At 47.8% G+C, this 21155-nt stretch overlaps 1 protein-coding gene across 1 annotated transcript in view; it reads right to left on the bottom strand.

The window, feature by feature from the left end:
• Nucleotides 1-3251: 3251 nt before the first annotated feature.
• The window catches only part of SARM1 (sterile alpha and TIR motif containing 1), a 28849-nt gene continuing 10945 nt past the window's right edge, over nucleotides 3252-21155 (bottom strand). The window contains exons 3-9 of the mRNA XM_006890951.1: nucleotides 18334-18546; nucleotides 17807-17898; nucleotides 17460-17695; nucleotides 12881-12983; nucleotides 12619-12808; nucleotides 3544-3665; nucleotides 3252-3398 (exon numbers count right to left, since the gene is read on the bottom strand). Of these exons, the coding sequence (XP_006891013.1) occupies nucleotides 3269-3398; nucleotides 3544-3665; nucleotides 12619-12808; nucleotides 12881-12983; nucleotides 17460-17695; nucleotides 17807-17898; nucleotides 18334-18546 (1086 nt within the window). The 3' untranslated portion in view covers nucleotides 3252-3268. The remainder of the gene's footprint in view (nucleotides 3399-3543; nucleotides 3666-12618; nucleotides 12809-12880; nucleotides 12984-17459; nucleotides 17696-17806; nucleotides 17899-18333; nucleotides 18547-21155) is intronic.

The raw sequence follows: 21155 nt of genomic DNA, 5'->3' as shown, positions 1-21155 counted from the left end.
CATTCTGCAATGAATCATCTGGCCTCTAAGCCTCAGAGCTTCCTCTTTTCCTGCACCTGGTCTGCCTGCCACAGGTCTGAAGGCAGTGGGTGCTAAGATGGAGTGGAGTGTAAGATGCCCACAGGCCTGGTACTGGGTGTGGCCCACTCAGGCCTCATCTAGACTCACGTTTCCTTCTGAGCTACTGGAAGACAGGCTGCCAAGCTTGCAGGAGGCTATCAGGAGAGGCTGCGGGCAGAGCCCTGGCTCCGTGTTTCTGAGGTCGGTCAGAGATCCACTCCCTCAGGGTGGCACCGCACTGGTCTGCCAACATCCCATCAATGGGGATTCTGGCAGAGCCAGTGCTGGGGCCATCCCTGTGCCTCCACAGGCCACCAGGAAGCTGGGACATGAGCCTCATTCCCCATATGGCCCGGGGACCCCTACTTCTCATAGAGAAGAGGGCTCATTTCTAAGGAGGTGAGACGATCTGGATGTCAGGGTGGAAGGCAGTATCTGATTGGTACTAAGGCACAGATGCATGTCTTCCATCCATTTTCCCTCCAGGCCTTGCTGGCCAGCTCCCTCACCTCTTACTTGCCAGCCAGCTTTCTGGCCAGACATCACACACGGAAAAAAAGTGACACTGACCAGGACCAGCTGGGGCCTCTGTAGCCTGGGTCCTGTCTCCAGGCTCCTGTCTCACATTTTTCTCTAATTGGGAGATGGCCCTGCATGGACTATAACCATGAGGCAGCGAGGAGAACAGGGAAAGGCTCTGAGGCTTAGGCTCTGCCACCAGCCAGCCAGCCGGGTGTCCTTTAGTAGACAGACCCCTTCGGTGAAGCAGTAGGTCAGCAGTACCCCCTGGTTGTGGAGATCACACCTGGTTGGACACGTTTAGGAAACAATGAATTAGATGATGTTTTAAGATCCCTCAGTTTACTCTAGAAATGTGCCTCTCTTCCTTGACCTTATGGGCCTTGGGAAGTATGAATGAATTGTAGCTGGACTTTTGGCTGAAGGGGCAGAATGACCTGTAGGTGTCCCTGAGAAGTTCTGGGCCCCTGATGATGGAACGAGGATCTGCCTGACTCAGCCTTTACCTGGGGCAGCAGCTGCAGCCTGGCTGAGCAAAACCCCCTGGGCCTGCAGACCCAAGCCAGCAGGCCTTGGAGCAAGGGCTGCTTCTCAGCCCTCTGTCTCAGGACCAGCCTGAGAGGCCCAGTGCTCACCCAGCTGTGGTCTGTGCATTGTGGGTCATGGTGAGGCAGTCACACCCCAACACACTTAGGGAACGGTCATCCTTGCAGCTGCTCTGGCTGGGGCTAAAGTCTGATCTCTGATTCCCTAGAAATGCTGAGAAGGAGGACAGAGATCAACCAGACGGCCAGGTAGTAGAGGTCTGCAGCAGCAGGGGGTATATCAAGAAAAAAGGGCCAGAGGGGCCTGAGTATTGCCTATAAAATTCTCAGGGGGACAAGATTGACTAGGTCCAAAGTGGCCAAAAGCTACACTGGAAGAGTCTCATCATGTTGTTATTCTCTCTGTTCTGAGGAGGTCCAGTCTGCGTCCTTCACCATCGGCCTGGAGACTGGGCCTGGATGGACACCAGTGGGTTGTCTGGTTGCAGGAAAGGAGGCCAGGAGAACCAAGTGCCGCCAGAGCTAAGGATCTGGGCCAGAAGCCGAAGGCAGTAGCTGTCAGGGAGGGGGTGGAAGGACTCCCAGGCCTGGAGGGAGAACTTTGACTTGGATGATGTGGCTGAAGAGGGAGGAGTGACCTGGCCAGTGCTCCGATGGGGGCTGGGAGCTGAGCCAGCTTTGAAGTGTAAACTCACTGCCGGCAGGCAGGAGGGAGCAGGCAGGTTCCAGCTGACCCCACTAGCCGGCCTGGATTATTGGAGGGAGGACATTCCTCTGCCCTTCTGCCTTGGTGGAGGGAGGGGCATAGGGACATTCGTAGGGACTGGCCCCTGGGCCAGTCTCATGCTGTTGAAACCTCCCCCAACCCCTTTCAGCTAGATTCTTTGGGGCAAAGGAGAATCCAGGTGTCTGGAACAGCTACCCTGCCTTTAACCCAGCCTCCAGCAGGATCCTTCCAGAGCAGTTCCCTCAGGCTGGGGGCCTGGATCTTGGAGCTGTCACTAAGCATCTAGGAACCTGGGCCCATCACTCCACCTCTCTGAGCCTCAACTCCCCTGTGAAATGAGTAGGAAAGTAACAGACAAGGTGAGTGTGATGATGAAAGAGACCATGGAGTGGAGTGGTTAGGAAATGGAAAGGTCTGTGAGGAATTTATGTGGTGGAGCCTTGCTTCCCATAAAGGGGTGAGCATGAATTCACTGGAGAACTTGTGGGGAATGCCGAGCTCCTCCCTAATCTGCCTTTTAAACAAGGTCCCCAGGGGGCTGGAATGCACGTTCAAGTTGGAGAAACTGCCTCTGTAACAACCTTGCCTTCTTTAAGCCCCCACCTCCTTTGCTCAGGCTGCTGCCACCTTCAGGGCTAACTTGCCCCAGAGCAGCTTTGGATGAGGCAACTGGGACACAGCACTGAGGCTTCAGGTAGCAGGGGTCTGCTGCCCTCATCACACGGCCTCTCCCTGCCCACGCCCAGGCAGGGGACTCCTGTGCCCATGAAGTGCAGCAGAGCTGGTCGCATCTGCAGACCAGCTGGGATCGAGGGTTCAGGTGGCCTGCACGTGGCAAAGGAGGCCGATTCTCAGAAAGACTGGGGAGGGGCCCCAAGAATAGGTCAGTGGCTAAGGGCACTGAGTAGTTAGAGGGCAAGGCCAAGGGTGGCGGGAGGTGGTGTGCTGAGGCCAGGCACAGCCTGGTAAGGAGCCTTCATTGCACGTATGTCCAGCTGGCTCAGAGTAATGGTGCTTAGGCTGGAGATGTACTGAGGGTTCCACTGATTCCTGCCAGAGGCTGCCTCCCTCCCTATTCAAGCTGGTTACTATCAAGGCAGGGGATGGAGACGTGTACGGCAGACCCTGTCCCCAAAACTCAACCTGGGGCCCTCGTGCACATGGCAGATAGGCTTGATTGTAGGCCCAGGCTTGGTTGTAGCAATAGGGTTCAGGGGAGGTCCAGCCTAACCCCTCACCGTCAGCCTGCCTTCCCTCCCCACTGCAGATAACAGGTGGTTGGGGAGGGGAGGCACAGAGTCAGTTCCTGAGAAGAGACGAGGCTGTCTCAGCCCAGAGAGGCCATCTGAGGAGCTGCTTCCCCAGGGAGGATGGTGAATATATGGGGGTCACAGCTGGGTTGAGGAAGTGGGAGCCATTAAGTTGGACCCATGGGCGCAGCACCCTCCAAACTGGTGTCAGAGCCTCCAGACGAATCCCGGGAGGAGCGGCCCTGCAGGAAGCGGATGATCTTCTCAATGGTGGCCTCCTGGTACTCATGGGACCACCTGCGGGCACAGGCCACCTGGGTCAGAGGGCTCAGCAGGGGCAATACTGGCAATTGGTCTTTCCTCTGCCCTCTTGCTGCTTCGTGGGGTGATTGCTCCCTACCCTCCCACCTCAGCCCTCATTCCCCGAGACCTCGGGACTCACTTGATGCCGTTGAAGGTAAGCACGGCCTGCATGTCCTCAGGTAGGGCCTCGGGCTCGGGCCACTCGAAGCCATCAATGATGGGGACAATGTTCTTGCCACAGCTCAAAGCAGTCACAATCTCCTGCAGGAAGAACAGAGAGGGGCCACGGAGGTGAGGAAGAGACCCTTGTTCACATCCAGGGTCTGGCAGGTCCTGGGAGAGCTGAGCCAAGGCTGAGCCCAAGGCAGGACAGGACGCTGGTCCTGGGGTTCACCTTAACTTTCCACAATCCCCACATGAGCCCTGGTGATTGTGCTTCATACTGAGCCCTTGACTGTACTCCTTCCTGATGTCTCAAATCCATGCACCTTCCTCTCCCTCCCCACTGCTCCATGCACCTTCTTCTCCCTCCCCCCTGTTCCATGCCCACAGGGTCACCCCTTGTCCACTTTTGCCTCCTCTAATTTGTTCTTCACAATGTCCCTTTCCTAAATAATCGTTGCAAAATGAAAATCTGACCCCAGACTTAGAATAAAGTCTGCATCTTGATGTGGCCTGCAAGGTCCTGGCATGCAGCCCATTTCTCAAACCCCTCCATCCTCCTCCCACCCACACTAACGTGCAGCTTCTTGGACTTGCCGTCCTCCCTCCCTGCATGGGACCTCAGCACATGCTATTTCCTTAGCCTACAATGCCCTTAGCCTAGAGGTGCTTCCAGATACCTCATGCCCACCCATTTTCCTGATCTGGGCTTAATCAGCATTTCCTCAGGGAAGTCTTCCTTCACCTCCATGACCAGGTCACATCCCCCATCAAAGGCTCTTATAGCACTGGGTTCCTACTGTGGCAAATTTAAATTAGCAGTTGTTGTCGAGTTCCATCAAGTCAGAACCCACTCATAGCTGACCGTCTAATGGGTTTTCAAAGGCAGAAAATTACACAGGTGGAGACTGCCTTGCTCTTGTAGAGCAACTGGTGAATTTGAACCGAATACCTTTGAGTTGGCAGCACAATTCCTTACCACTCAGCCACCAGACCTTCCTTTATTTAGTGGGTAATTGTCCTAGTATCTATATTACCACCAGGGGGCTCTGGTGGTATAGTGTGTAGGGAGTTGCTGCTAACTCAAAGGCAGTGCCTTTCTCTGTTTGAAAGCCCCAGCAGCTCTGTGAGAGAAAGAAGTGCAATCTCAGCTAGGAGTTGGTTCCAAAGTTTTTCAGTACTTTACCCACCAGGCATAAAGGCAAGGACCCTTCAAGTTACGGTTGGTACCCTGAGAGGGTAGAGGAGAAACCGTAAATTTGTAGCCAGCGGGACAGAAGTGAGGCCTCCTGTGGGCTCTGAGCTGGTGGCTGTTTTCTGTTTGGCTCTCTTCAGGGCAGTGCCCTGCCAACGTGTGAGCTCTGACCTAGCTCCAGGTGGCCAGGGGCAGAAGAGGCTCTTACAGCACTGGGTTCCTACTGCAGCAGCACGTGCAGCAGCACGTGGCAGCTGGTATCAGAAAAGAAAAGTGGGGGGTTTATTTATGTGATATTTTTACATTCTACACAGAAGACAACTGTGTTATTCTGTGCAAAGTGTTTAGAACAGGGCCTAACTACTCAACCAGACTAAAAATGCACCATCTTCAAATTGGTTCCAATTCATAGCAACCCTCCATCGGGTTTATAAGACCATAAATCGTAAGGAGAGGAGACTTTTCATCTTTTTCCTGAGGAGACACTGGTGGGTTCGAACCGCTGGAGTAGTGTGGTCATTGGGTTAACAGGGCAACTCACTGCAGATTACGCCACCACAGCTCCCCTAATAAATATTAGGCATTATCACTTCCTCCTCTGAAGATGAGGAGTGTAAAACCTACCTCCCAAGATTGTTCCGAGGACAGCTTACTATTAGTGGCTGCTCTGCTAAGTGCATATTGATTGTTTCTTTTCCTTTCAAGGGGAAACCGCAGGGACTGGACTTGCCCGAGTATGGCTCACTTGTGGTTTTCTATATTGATCACCCACTAAATGTGGCTTCGGGGAAAAGAGTTTTAAAATCAGAGGCAATTAAGTACTTAAAACACCTGAGAAGGGATGATGGATAATGGGGCTGCTGAGATTGGTCCAAGGCAAAGCCCGCACCTCGCCTGTCTCCTCCCTCCACCCCTTCTGCTTGGAGGATGGGTTCGCAGCACCCTCATGCAGGGAGGGAGCCTCGGGGTGGGGGGAGAACCTGCATAACTCTGGCCTTGACTGGCTTCGGGGAGCCTCTTCAACTTGACCAGTGAGAAGAAGAGAGCCTGGTGAAGGGAAAGGGTTTTTCCCAAGTCACACAAACATGCCTGGCCCATGAGGGACCAAGCCTCTGACTTGAGCCTTCTGCTTGCAAATCTAGGACCTTTTCGGCCTCTCTGCTGAGCATCTGGATGAATTTCTACTCTGCAGAACTGTAGGAATCTTTAGACATTCGTTTCACCAATGAGAGAGAAGAGAAGCAAAGACAGCCCAAACCACTCATGGCATAGATGCGGAAGTTACAGGATAATGGTTTGTTCAGGATCACTCAGCTAGTTAAGAATGAAACTTGATTAGAGCTAGACAGGCCTTCAGGCCAGGTAAACCTAGAGGAAAGTTGCCCCAGTAATCTTAGTTCCAGCTCCATCAGAAGCACTCATTTGTTTAATCATTAACTCAACTATATCATAAATGTCTCAAAAGCCCAACTTGATGTCAAGCATGGATTTATGTACCAGGATGCATGGGAAACAGGAAGAAGTCTGACCTCTTATGGAATTCACTGGCATTCACTGTTGGCCTCATGGATAGAAAGTTATGCTACCATGCTAATCTGTGGCCCGTGGGCGTGGTTTTAATTGTTTTTGATCAAACATTCTTCTAAGTGATATAGCACTGGTCTGTCCATTTGCTGTACAGAGGTAACTCTTGGTTGCTGTGATGTTAAAAACTGTGACTCTGATGTGTAAAAGTGTTTGGTGGAGCTCTACGATTAAAATAGGCTTGGAAATAGCTTGCCTAAGGAAACTCAATGATCTTGGAGAAACAATGAAAGCTATACAAGGGTTCAGGTCTTTTGTTCATAGGATTGCTATGAGTCGTCTATGACTGAGTGATACTTAACAACTTCTCTCTCTCTCTCTCTCTCTCTCACACACACACACACACACACACACACACACAGAGCAGTTGTCTTTCAGCTTGTCTGGACCATCATCTCTGTTTCTTCAGGAGGTCTCCCGGCCCAGTGTGTCCCTTCCCCAAACAGTTTTGATTCTCTGCCCTTCCTACCTGGCTTCTGGGGTTGACCACCTTTCCCACTGCCAATAAACCCACTGGCCCAGCATCACCTCTTTCCTGCACTTCCTGCCCCCCACCCCCCAGCATTTTAAACACAAGTTTTCTCCCTGCCTCTAGATGCTCCACAGCCTGGTTATATACGGTTCTTGGCCAACAGGTGGTGTGCTGGTAAAGGTTTAGTAACTAGTTGTCATGGATTTAATTTTGCTTCCCCAAAATACATACATATAATGGGGAAGCTATGTAATGGCCCCCTGTGATCTGATAAGCCAAATAGTGGTAGAAGGTTTAAAGGTGGAATGCAACCCAACCATAATTGGATATAAAGGGAGTTCCCCTAGGGTGTTGCCAATAATACCTTTTGTATAGCTCATTAGAGATAAAAGAGGAGGAAAGGAAGATTTGGGGGACGCTCAGCACCACCATGAAATAACTGCCAGGAGGATGTATCCTTCTGGACCCAGCCCCTGTGAGACAAAGCTCTTCCACAGGGGAGAAGGCACAGGGACATCTCTGAGGAAGGTGGGGCTACCCGTTGAGCTGGCACTCTGAATTGAGATTTACAGCCTACAAAACTGAAAGAGAATAAACTTTTTGTGAAAGCCACCCATTCGTGAGAGCTCTGTTATAGCAACATCAACTAACTAAGGAACTAGCGTTCTTGGGGAAAGCAAGCCAACGAACTAACGAAAAATCAAAACCCTGATTTGTTGTGTTTGCCAATTTCCTTGGTGTAGATATTCCAACCATGGCTGCTTTCAATTGGCGGAAGACTCAGCAACCTGCACTTTGCAGATAACAACACAACTTTGCACAAAGTGAAGAAGACTTGAAACACCTGCTGCATAGCTTCACTGAACATACAGTTGGGAAGAAATGGGGACAACCAGCTCTCACGAGCCACTGTGAGCTGACTCCAACTCTTTCGAGCACTCCCTTCTTATCCACTCAGCTCTGGGTCATGGAACAAAGTGCTGGACCTGGCTAGGAGTGTGGACTTTGGCGTCAGATAGACAGGTTTCAAAACCCAGCTTGTCTGACTTCTACATTAGTGGAGAGGGTGAAACCACATTGTTCCTTGAAATCAAGGATTTTGAAGCTCCATCTGACATACTTTGGGCATGTTGCCAGGAGGGACCAGTCCTTTGGAGAAGGATACCATGCTTGCACGGATGGAGGCACAGTGCAGGAGAGGAAGACGCTGGATGAGATGGATTGACTCAGTAACTGTGGTAATGGGGTGGGTAGGTGTGTCGGAGATGATAAGATTGGCTTAAGATGGGGCATGGTTCAGAGCTATTGGACATATTGAGTACCATGAGTTGCAAGGATCTTGATGGCACCTGATAACAACAATAGTGTGGCCATGGGAAAATGACTTCTCAGAGTTTCAATGTCTTCATCTGTAAGATGGAAAAAGCAATACCAATGCTGTTAACTCTTGGCACCTTCTTTTTTTAAAAGAAAATTTTATTTTCTATTATTTTTTGTGTGTGTACCGTCAAATCAGATCTGACTGGTACAGGAGGAAATTGTTCCCCCTTTTCCAGCAGAGCATCTGGTGGATTCAAACTGTGTGCCTTTGGGATTGCGGTGCAGCTTCTTGCCACTAGGCCACCAGAGCTCCCCTCTTGGCACCTTCTTATCAATTGTTCCTTCATTTATGCTGTTCCCCTGACATGGGATTTCCTCTTCCACTTGCCGAAACTCCTAAGGTTCTTCTCAAGTTCTGCTTCCTTCATGCAGCCTTCCTTGATTATTCCTGCCCTTGATGTTCTTTCTCTTCACCATACTCCTCCAGCAAGTAATAGTAGGCTTGCCTTTTCGCCCAATATCTACACCAACTTACACAGTCTAGTCACTCTGGGCATGTTGTTGTGTCCCCTGCTGCCAGAGGACAAAGGCCTCATCTCAAAGGGCTACTGCAGTCCTTAGCTTTAATCCCAGTTCCTTCCCACTGATTTATTAATGATTAATAACTTGCCGATGTTACACAACAAGCTCCCTGCCATGTAAACACAATGTGGCCTCGATCATGACTGGACAATGAAGCCAATAAAGGTTGTGGGGATGGAAGCTCCAAGAACTTCCTAGTTGATTAAAAACAATGCTACATGTGGGAGAGCAGCATATCTCTGTTTCTGGAATATGAGAGGCTGGCAATGGGGAACCATCCCAGACCTCACTCCACATATCACTTCCTTCGGTTGATTCTAATTGGTTTCCTTTTGTTATAACACATCTATAATTATAAGTCTAAAAAATATTAACTATAAACCTGCAGATGTAATTTACCCAAGCAGCTACTACATTCAGTTACTATCTCATGGCCTAGTAGTAAGAAGCTGCGCTACAATCCCCAAGGCATGGGGTTCAAATCCACCAACTGCTTCACAGGAGCAGGACTGGCAATCTCCTCCTGTGTAATTTACTGCCTGTGAAAACACACCAAAGGGTCAGATATGGGTCGGTTCCAGCTTGATGCTATTCAACAACAATATGCCAAACACTGATGATACAATTAAACAGTGGTCGTGTTGCTGTGTTGTCTGCGTGGAGCCAAAATCAACCCACAGCTAGAGCTTCTAGAGCATTTTCAGAGGCAGTAAATTGCACGGGAAGAGATCACTCATTCTCCCAAAGGGCAGCTGGCAGGATTGCAGCATAGCTTCTTATAGGCCACAGGAGCTTCCTATATGCCAAACACTGATGATATAACGAAACAGTGATAGTTGTTGTTGTTGTTATGTGCCGTCGAGTCGCTTGCGACTCATAGTGACCCTATGTACAACAGCCCTAAACTCTGCTCTGTCCTGTGCCAATCGCACTGTCTCTGACACTCCCATCCCGAGTATCCCAGTCACTGAATCAATCCACCTCATAGAGGGTCTTCCCCTCCTGCGCTGTCCCTCCACCCTCCCAAGCATGATGTCCTTCTCCAAGGACCGGTCTCTCCTCACAACATGTCCAAAGTATGTTAGACAGAGCCTCAGAATCCTTGCCTCCAAGGAGCCACCCGGTTTAACCCTTTCCAGGACAAATCTGTTTGTTTTTCTAGCAGTCCATGGTATTCTTCAGGCTGCTTTGAAGGAAATGGCAAAAAATAAGGCTCCAATTGACCAATTTCAGTTGACATATTTCAGTTAACAGATGCTGCCCTGGATGTGCTCACCAAGTTGTGCCAAGAAATCTGGAGAACAACCACTTGGCCAACTGACTGGAAGAGATCTATATTTGTTCCTATCCCAAAGAAAGGTGACCCAACAAGAATGTGGAAACTACAGAACAATCTCACTGATTTCACATGCAAGCAAGATTCTACTGAAGATTATCCAAAAACGACTGGAACAGCACATCAACAGAGAACTACCAGAAGTCCAGGCTGGGTTTAGAAGGGGTCGTGGTACTAGGGATATTGTAGCTGATGTTAGATGGATCTTAGCTGAAAGCAGGGAATACCAGAGGAATGTCTATCTGTGTTTCATTGACTATGCAAAGGCATTTGACTGTGTGGATCATAACAAACTATGGCTGACTCTGAGAAGATGGGAATCCCAGAATACTTGATCGTTCTAATGCGAAACCTATACTTGGACCAGGAGGCAGTCGTCAGAACAGAGCAAGGGAACACTGCATGGTTCAAAATTGGGAAGGGCGTGCGCCAGGGATGCATCCTATCTCCATACCTTTTCAACCTATATGCAGAACAGGTTATCTGGGAGGCTGGGCTCTATGAGGAGAAATGTGGGGTCAAGATTGGTGGACGATTTATCAACAATCTGTGTTATGCAGATGACACAACCCAGCTTGCTGAAAATGAAGAGGACCTGAAGCACCTGCTGCATAGGGTCAAGGACTGCAGCCTCCAATATGGATTGAGGCTCAATGTCAAGAAGACAAAGATTCTTACCACTGGACCAATTGGCAGCATCAGGATGGATGGTGAAGAGATTGAGATTGTACACAGCTTTAGTTTGCTTGGCTCCACAGTCAACACTTTTGGCACCAGCAGCCAGGAAATTAAAAGGCGCATTGCCATGGGAAAGTCTGCTGTTAGGGACCTCTCCAAAGTGCTGAAGAGCAATGGTGTCTCTCTGGAGACTAAAGTGCATCTGATACAGGCCATGGTCTTCGCAATCACTTGTTATGCATCAGAGAGTTGGACAATGACCAAGGAGGATAGAAGGAGAATTGATGCCTTTGAGCTGTGGTGCTGGAGAAGAATATTGAGAATACAGTGATAGTACTCATAAAAAATTATGTTACCAATTTATTTCATGGACTGCTAGGAGAACAAAAAAGTTTGTCCTGGAGAGGGTGAAGCCAGGCTGCTCCTTGGAGGCAAGGATTCTGAAGCTTCGTCTGACATACTTTGGGCATGTTGCAAGGCGGGACCAGTCCTTGGAGAGGGATGTCATGCTTGGGAGGGTGGAGGGACAGTGCAGGAGAGGAAGACCCTCAATGAGATGATTGATTCAGTCACTGGGGTAATAGAGACAGGCGTGTCAGAAACAATAAGATTGGCACAGGACAGAACAGGTGTAGGGCTGTTGTACATAGGGTCGCTATGAGTCGCAAGCGACTCGACAGCACTTAACAATTGCTGCTGTTATTGGGCAGCTTACCATGGGCCAAACACTCTATTATGCTCTTCAAAAACTTTGTTCTTTTAATCCTTCCAACACTGTTCTAAGAAATCAGGGCTATTATTATTGCCATTTTCAGTAGAAAATACAACATTCTTTGGGATTAAGTACCTTGATGAAGGTTAGAGCCAAACGCAAGTTCACAGCCTTGTGCTCAGCCATTTCACTCTGCTTGTCAATGCTCTCCTGACCACCTGCCCTTACAGAGCTTATTTTCAAAACCATTTTCATCTCTCTTTCTGAACCGAACAACAACCCTACAAGTAAAAAGTGATGTCGTTGTTGTTAAGTGCCACCAAGTCAGCCTTAACTTAAGTGACCCTCTGTACACAGAAAGACACTGCCCGGACACGTGCCCTCTTCACAACTGCTGCCACCTTATCATTTCACTGAGGGTCTCCTTGTTCGATGACTCCCTACTTTCTTTGTTTAGGGACTGGCTCCTGCTAGTAACCTGCCCAAAGTGTGTGAGAAGAAGTCTTGACATCCTCACTTTGAAGGAACATTCTGACTGCAATTTTTCCCAAGACAATCATTTCTTTTCTTTTGGAAATCCATGGTATACTCAATACTCTTCCCCAACACCATAACCCAAAGGCTTCACTTAGTCTTTGATCTTCCTTATTTCTTTCCCAACTTTTGTATGCACATGAATCAAAACACAAAAAAGAATAAACAGTCATCGCCTTGAGTTAGAACCAACTCATAGCTGATCCTCCATTGGGTTTCCAATGCCATAAATTGCATAGCAAGCAATTTGCCTTCCTTTGAGCTGCTAATGGATTTCAATCTACAGAGAGGCTCAGCCTTTGGGTCACCAACCAGTACAAGTCTTTAAAGACTATGTTCTCACAAGCCTCTTACAGAAAGTACTATGGTTGGGGTCCAGCATGCCTTAGGTGACATCATTGCTCTGTAGCAATGAGTAAACTGTCCCCATTTTGCAAATGAGAAAACTGAGCTCAGGAAACTTGAGTGATTTAGTCTCTTCATCACAGCTGAAGCTATGGCTCCTAACTTCCAGCTGAGCCAGGAAGGAGCTTTGCACTTAATTGTTACCAGGGTGTGTAGATGAGAAAAGATAAGAAGTGGCCCCTGTTCCATAGCTACGACTACTGCAGGGACCACAGAGGCTCAGGCCACACCTACCTTGTGCACCCAGTCCTTGCAGTCATGGTCCTGCATGCATTTGTCCAGTGCCCCGGCCGACAGCACCAGCACAAAGTTCCGAGCATCCATGACACTCTGGATGAGCTTGTCCTCGAACTTGCCTGCTTCTAGCTTCTCCACATCAATAAATACACTGAAGCCGTGCAGCTGCAGGTGCACCTTCAGGAGGCTGTGAAGAGGTCTCAGGTCACTGTCTTGGTCCTGGCCCAGAGCCCCAGGCTGCCTACCTGCCCCTCCTCACCTGGCCAGTTGGGAACCCGAATTCCGACGGTAGCTGATGAAGACATCTGGGGCATCCCCACTGGGCTTGCTGACCGTGCAGGGCAGTGGAGAATGGAGCATTTCTGCAGTGGATAAGAGACAACATGCTGAAGATGGGCATTCTCCATCACTTACCACGAGACACATCATCACCTGGGGGCCTGGTCCTATCATTCCAGCCAAGGCACTAGGGTGGGACTTGCTCAGAAAAGGATCACAGAAATGGAGCAATTGGGCATACAAGTAAGTTATCCCCATTTTGCAGCTGAGGAAACTGAGACTACAGGAAGGAAGGATGCTAATCATTAGTAAACCCCTTTCATGAGGCAGGCAGTGTATTTGGGAGACATTGATACATCTCTCTCCTGCCCTGTTTCTAAATTCAGACCTACCCAAACTCCCTCATTCATATTTTTTCTTGCAAAGTCCCAACACCTGGTATCAGCTTCAATTCCTACATCTCATCCATTCATTCAAGAAATAGTTATTAAGTATTTCTGTGCACCGTATCTCTATTCTTAGATACAGCAGTGAACAGACAAATCCTACCCTCAAGACACTGACATTCAGCCCTCAGTCAGGTGCTGTGCTCTATGGATTCTACCTATGAAACACCCTACCTTTCAATTTCAGCTTCTTCACTGTTGTTGTTAGGTGCCATTGAGTCAAGTACGACTCACAGCGACCCTGTGAACAAGAGATACGGACCCTGCCCTATCGTGTGCCTTCCTCATCATCACTGACATAATCTCTAGCCCCTTGCTGCCATCACTATGTCCATGTATCTCACTGGGAGTCTTTCTCTCCTTCACTGGCCCTTCATCTTTCCAAGAATGATGTCCCTCACCTAGCAACATGCCCAAAGTATGAGAGACAAAGTTTCATCATCTTTATCTGCAAGGAACATTCGGGCTGTTCTTTCTCTAAGACATTTCTGTTTGTTCTTTTGGCAGTCCATAGGATATTCAGTACTCTTCTCCAGCACCACAATTCGAAGGCATCAATTCTTCAGTTATCCTTATTCATTGTCCAGCTCTCTGAAGTGTAGCAGGTGATTGTGAAGACCATGGCCTGAATTAGGCACATCTTCATCTTCAAACTGACATCATTGCTTTTAAGTATTTTGGAGAGATCTTGAACTTTCCTTATACAATGTATATCTTGATTTCCTGACTGCCAGTGTTGATTGTTGATCCAAGCAAGATGAGATCACTGACAGCTTTAATCTTTCCTCCATCTATTATGATGTTGACTGTTGACCTTGTGGTGAGTACCTGTTCTCTTGATATTGAGATGTAATCTAGGCTGAAGACTGCAATCTTCCTCATTGGTCTCCCCAAATTCACACTTGCCCAGCCTAACATTTTCTGCAGCTACCAAAGGGATCTTCTTAAGACCCATATCTGAGCAAGTGCTCCCCACTTAAAAATTGGAAAGGGAACTCTGGGAGACCACAGGAAATTGTGATAGTAAACCAAGGGTCACTCTTCTCTGGAGGTTCAAACCCACCAGTAGCTCCATGTGAGAAAAATGGACAAACTCCTTCTATGCGAATTTACAGCCTCGGCAACCCACTGAAGGGTCAGCCATTAATTCCAACTCATCAGCAATAACAGTGACTTCCTACTCCATAGAGAAGGTGTTTGTAAGCTATTTTAGCCATAAGAACCTCTTGTTGAGAGAGAGAGAGAGAGAGAAGAAATCATAGGAGTTTTTACTCAAAACTATAATATAAAAACAACAAAATCTAAGCAGCTTTGACTAAAGCACAAGATTGAGGGTAAAACTCAAGCCTTTGTTCCTTGTCAGGTCTCAATTAATAGATAAAAAAATAATCTATTTTCTCCTAATATTCAACTTAACCACAAACAACATTTGTCTGTTTATGAAACAGAAAGTCATGGGTTCAAGTCACAGTTGTTGTTTAATGGCTTTTATAACCTTAAAATTTATTTAAACTCCTCATATCTTCGTATCATCCTTGAAACAGATATCCATGATGGAACGGAATGATCTTTGCTTTGTTGTTGTTGTTGTTATTGTTGTTGAGTGCCTTCGAGTCAAGCACGACTCATAGTGACCCTATGAACAAAAGGCCTGAGGCCTTTCTATAACTACTGACATTTATCAAAGTTCATAGAGTTTCCAGAGGCGTTTAAGAAGTAGTAGCCACTCCAGGACTATAGATACATATTATTTTTTTAAGCTCCTTGAACTAAACTCTTTCAAGTTAAAGTGTTGTTGTTGTTGTTGTTGTGTACCACAGAGTCAGAACTGGCCCACGGATGACCTTCCAGCAGGTTTTCAGAGACAGTTAATCACACAGGAGATTGCCCATCCTTCTCCTGTGAAGCAGTTGGTGGCCTCAAACTGTGTGCCTTCAGGATTGCATCACAGCTTCTTGCCACTAAGCCAATAGAGCTTCTTTTTTTCTTTAAATTTTTTTTTTTAAAAAATGCCTACAGCATAGAATAGGTATACGGATCAACAATATTCATTTAAAAGTTAGTATTCAATAATTGCCCAATAAATAGTAGTTGAAGACACAATGCTGGGAAAAGTAGAAGGTCAGCATAAAAAAGACCCTCAACAAGATGGATTGGAGGGAGGGAACCCAAAACCAAACAACAACAAAAAAAAACAAAAAAACCACCAGGCTCCAGCTGTGGCCACCACATAATGGTTTTTGTATTGTTGTTGTTCTTGTTATGTGCCGTCGAGTTGCTTGCGACTCATAGCGACCCTATGTACAACAGCCCTAAACCCTGCTCTGTCCTGTGCCAATCTCATTGCCTCTGACACACCCATCCCGATTACCCCAGTCACTGAATCAATCCACCTCATAGAGGGTCTTCCCCTCCTGCGCTGTCCCTCCACTCTGCCCAGCATGATGTTCCTCTCCAAAGACCTGTTTCTCCTTACAACATGTCCAAAGTATGTCAGGCGAAGCCCCAGAATCCTTGCCTCCAAGGAGCAGCCTGGTTTAACCTTCTCTAGGATGAATCTGTTTGTTTTCTTGGCAGTCCATGGTACATTCAGTACTCTTCTCCAGCACCACAGCTTAAAGGCGTCAATTCTCCTTCTATCCTCCCTAGTCATTGTCCAACTCTCTGATGCATAACAAGTGATTACAAAAACCATGGCCTGTATCAGGCACACCTTAGTCTCCAGAGAGACACCACTGCTGCTCTTCAGCACTTTGGAGAGGTCCCTAACCACAGACTTTCCCATCGCAATACGTTTTTTGATTTCCTGGCTACTGGTGCCAAGAGTGTTGACTGTAGAGCCAAGCAAACTGAAGCTGTGAACAATCTCAATCTCTTCACCATCCATCCTGATGCTACCAATTGGTCCAGTGGTGAGAATTTTTGTCTTCTTGATATTGAGCCTCAGTCCATATTGAAGGCTGCAGTCCTTGACCCTCTGCAGTAAGTGCATGAGGTCCTCCTCAGTTTCAGCGAGCAGGGTTGTGTCATCTGCATAATGCAGATTGTTGATAGATCGTCCACCAATCCTAACGCCACACTTCTCCTCATAGAGCCCAGCCTCTCGGATAATCTGCTCCGCATACAGGTTGAAAAGGTACAGAGACAGGACACATCCCTGGCTACACTCTTCCCAATTTTGAACCATGCAGTGTTGCCCTGCTCTGTTCTGACTACTGCCTCTTGGTCCAAGTATAGGTTTCGCATTAGCACGATTAAATGTTCTGGGATTTCCAGTCTTCTCAGAGTCAGCCACAGTTTGTTATGATCCACGCAGTCAAATGCCTTTGCATAATCAATGAAACACAGATAGACATTCTTCTGGTATTCTCTGCTTTCAGCTAAGATCCATCTAACATCAGCTACAATATCCCTAGTACCACGACCCCTTCTAAACCCAGCCTGTATAATTGAAATAAAATTAAGTCAGAAAAAAACCCAACAACCCACCACCACAAGATGGACTGGCACAGTGATTACAGCAATGCGCTTGAACATAGCAGTGATGTGAGGAAGCAGGGTCTCGATCTATTTTCCCGGCGTTATTAGAATCCCAAAATTAATTCAGTGCACGTAACAAGAAGTCTCAGCAAATGAAAGGCGGGGTTGTTGGAACTCAGAATCTACTCAGATCTCATAAAGCACCTCCACAATCTGGGCCTTGTCAGCCGCTGGCTATTAGGATAATCTTCCCGACTTCCCATTCAGCCTCCAAGCTCCATAAACCTCTACACTTCTTTATACAAATTGTTCCTTCTCTCTAGAGGGCCCTACCTCCTGTCGGGACTTCCTTCCCTCAATACGTTCAAGATTTGTTCAAGCATCCATCCCCTCATCTTGAAAATCTATACTTCACAGTGTTTCCTCTGTGACCCCATGGTTCCCTAGAACCACCTGCCATGGGCTCTTTAAATACTTGCTTCACACTCATCCTTATTTCAAACCGGGATCTTCTTTCACCCTCACATTCCAGAGCCCAGTAGACAAGGCTCTTGTGCTCAACAAATGGCCAGAGGCTCTGAGGCCTCCTCTTCCGGCTGCAGGCGGGCCTGGGTCTCCCGGGGGCAGGCTGACCTCTAGCCGCGGAGATGATGCGGGTGCGGTGCACGCCCACGCGGACGCCGCAGTCCTCCAGGAGCTGCTGCTCGGACACGCGGTGCAGCAGGGAGCGGTCCAGGCCGCAGCTGACCAGGCCGTACGTGTACTGGCGGAAGCGCGGGTCCAGGCTGCCCAGCCAGTCTGCCAAGTTGCTGCGGTCACACGTCGCGTAGCTGGCGAAGGTCTTGAGCTCCGTGAGCTCCCTAAAGAACCTGCATCCCGTGGAGGAAGAGGATGCTCAGGTCTTGACAGAGGACTGGCCTGTGGCGGAGGGGGCATTTCGTTAAGGCTGACTGACCATAGCTGGACGGGAGGCTCTGTACCTCTTGCGGGTGATGCCCGACTTCATGCCCAGGTCTCTCTGGAGCTCTTCCTCCGTGAGGCGCAGAAGCAGATCGCCATCTACCTGCTGCTCCTGGAGGAGGGAGTCAGATGTAAACAAGGGGCTCCTCCTCAGTGTTTGCACCCCAAATGCAAGTTTCGGAAGGTTGTTGTTCTGTGCCATCGAGTCAGAGCCGACCCATAGCTGACTCTTCAGCGGATGTTCAGAGACAGTAAATCGCATGAAAGGAGATTGAGTGCCCATCCTTGTCTCGGATTCGAACCAAGAATTTTGGGGATTGCACTGCATGTTAAGCAATGGCAGAAAGATGTGGCTAGGGCTCAGATCAGAGCCGAGAGTACGGGTTCTCCACCAGCAGAGTATCGTGGAGCCGGGGTGGGGGATGGTGGTCGGCAGGGGGCGCTGTTGCCTTTGTGCAGGGCCTTAGGGCGCCCCCTAGCGGCCAGGAGGCTCAGGGATGTACCCGATCAGATTCAGGGGAGACCTCCACCGCCTCGGTGACTTTACCCGGAAGCTCTCGCAGTACTGGGAGAAGCTGATCTGCTGCAGCCACATTTGGACCTCGGCCTCCTTCCAGCTGGCCACGCAGGGCAAGATGGGCCGTGGCACCTCCTCGCCCAGCAGGCGCAATGCGCGCTTGGCCAGTGCCGATGTAGTGCCGTTGGTGGAGTAGGAGACCAAGCGTTTCAGGCTCTGGATGGCACCGATGTCACTGAACACCTGCAGGAAAGGGGAGAGAGGGTGGTTGGTGTTGGGTCCTCCAGTTCCCCAGCAGTCCTGAACGGGGCCCAAACTTTCCCCGTTCCTCCTCTCATAGACAGAAGTCTCACCATCTGCCTTTGCCCTCTCCTTATCCAGTAAGTCACCAGCGCACTGCCCTCTCCTTATCCAGTAAGTCACCAGCGCACTGCTGTTGAGTCAATTCTGACTCATAGTGAGTGACCTTCCATCAAATTTCCAAAGAGAACTGAAGATTTCATGGACTGCTAAAAGAATAAATACATAGGTCTTGGAGAAATTGCAGCCAGAATGTTCTTTAAAGGTAAGGATAGCAAAGCTTTGTCTCATACTTTGGGCATGTGGTTGATGTTGTTGTTTGGTGCTGTTGAGTCAAGTAAGACTCACAGCAACCCTAGGAACAGCAGATCTGAACCCTGCCCTATCCTGTGCCATCCTCATAATCTCTGACACACTTGAGCCCATTGGCACAATCACTGTGTCAGTCCTTCTGGTTATGGGTTTTCCTCTCTCTCTCTCTGCCCCTCCACTTTCCCAAGCATGATGTCGCTTTCCAAGGAATAGCCTCACCTAACAATATGCCCAAAATACATGAAATGAAGCTTTGTCATCCTTGCCTTCAAGGAGCACGCTGTACCCTCTCCAAGACATACCGATTTGTTTTTTGAAGGTCCGCTCAGTACTCTTATCCAGCACCAAAGCTCAAAGGCATCAATTCTTCTGTTCCCTTGCTCCATTCGGACATCTGGTTCTTGGTCTATCCTTATTCACTGTTCAGTGTTCAGATGTTTAACAACTGACTGAAAAGAACATGGCCTGAATCAGGTTCACATTAGTCTTCAAACTGACATCAATTCTCAGTAATTTGGAGAGGTCCCTGACAGCCGGCTTGCTTAAGGCAATGCACCTCTTGATCTCATGACTGCTGGTACAAAGGATGTTTACTGTAAGGATCCAAGTAAGAAGAAATTGTTGACAACTTCAGTTTTTTTCAGTCTGTCCTGATATTGTTTATCTGTCTAGTGGTGAAGATTTTTTTAAAAAATAATTTTAATGAGAATTTACAGAGATTTGGGATTTCCATTCATTCATTGCTTCACTTCTCTCGCCGAAGTAGTGAGGATTTTTGTCTTCATGATGTTGAGATACAATCTATATTGAAGGCTGCAGTCTTTGATCTTCTGCAACAAGCATTTTAAGTCCTACTCACTTTCAGCAAGCAAGGTTATATTATCTGCATAGCACAGGTTGTTGATGAGTCTTCGTCCTATTCTGATGACACAGTCTTCTTCATAGAGTCCAGCTTCTTGAATGTTTTGTTCAGAATACAGGTATGGAGAAAGGATACAACCCTGACAATCACCTTTCTTAATTTTAAACCATGCAGTGGTGTTCCCTTGATCCATTCAGACAATTGCTTCTTGGTCTAGATTATAGGTTTAATATGAGCATAGTTACATGTTCTGTGATGCCTATTTTTCTCAATGTTAGTCATGGTTTTTTTATGATCAACATAGTCAAATGCCTTTTCATAATAATAAAGCACAAATAGACATTCTTCTGGTATTTTCTTACAGCCAGGATCCAGCTGACATCAGTAATACTATCCCTGGTACTATGGCCTCTTCTAAACCCAGCGTGAACTTCTGGCAGTTCTCTGTCAATATACTGATCTAGCCATTTTTTGGATAATCTTCAGAAATATTCTATGTGCTATTAATGATATTGTTTGATAATTTCCATATTCAGTTGGATCATCTTTCTTGGGAATGGAAACAAATATGGATGTCTTCAGGTCAGTTGGCAAGGTAGCTGCCTTCCAAATTTCTTTGCATAAACTGGTGAGCACATGCAGGACTGCTGTCTGTTAGCTGAAACATGTCAATTGGTACCACATCAATTCCTGGGTTATTATTTTTCTGCCAATGTTTCCAGTGCAGCTTTTGAAAGGGACATCATGCTTGGAAAGGTCATTGAAAGAGAAAAAGACCTTTAATGAGATGGACTGACACACTGACTGCAGCAATGGGCTCCCGTATATCAGAGATGATGAGGCTGGCATGGTTAAGACAAGGTTCACATTTGTTATTAGGGTGGCTAGGAGTTGCAGTTGACTCAATGGCACCTAACAACAACAACAACAAATCTGTTTCATTTGAGTTGAAAGTTTACAGATCATACTGGTTTTTCATTTGATCACTTATACATATTTGGTTTGAGGTTTTAAAAAAAATATTTTATTATTTTGTGTGTGTGTACTGTCAAATCAGATCTGACTGGTACAGGAGGAGATTGCCCCTCCTTCTCCAGTAGAGCATCTGGTGGATTTGAACCGCACTCCTCTGGGATTGCAGTGCAGCTTCTTGTCACTAGGCCACGAGAGCTCCCTGTATATATTTGTTTTATAACACTAAGGAGGATAGGAGAATAATTGATGCCTTTGAGCTATGGTGCTGGAGAAAAGTATTGAGAGTACCATGGACTGCTAGGAAAACAAACAGATTCGTCCTGGAAAGGGTTAAACTGGGTGGCTCCTTGGAGGCAAGGATTCTGAGGCTCCATCTAACATACTTTGGACATGTTGTAAAGAG

The sequence above is a fragment of the Elephantulus edwardii genome, unplaced genomic scaffold, assembly GCF_000299155.1.
Source record: "Elephantulus edwardii isolate Elephantulus edwardi_28Jun2011 unplaced genomic scaffold, EleEdw1.0 scaffold00094, whole genome shotgun sequence".
In the NCBI taxonomy this organism is placed as follows: Eukaryota; Metazoa; Chordata; class Mammalia; order Macroscelidea; family Macroscelididae; genus Elephantulus; species Elephantulus edwardii.
Note: the sequence above shows the minus strand (reverse complement) of the source record. Positions and strands in the feature narration are given on the sequence as shown.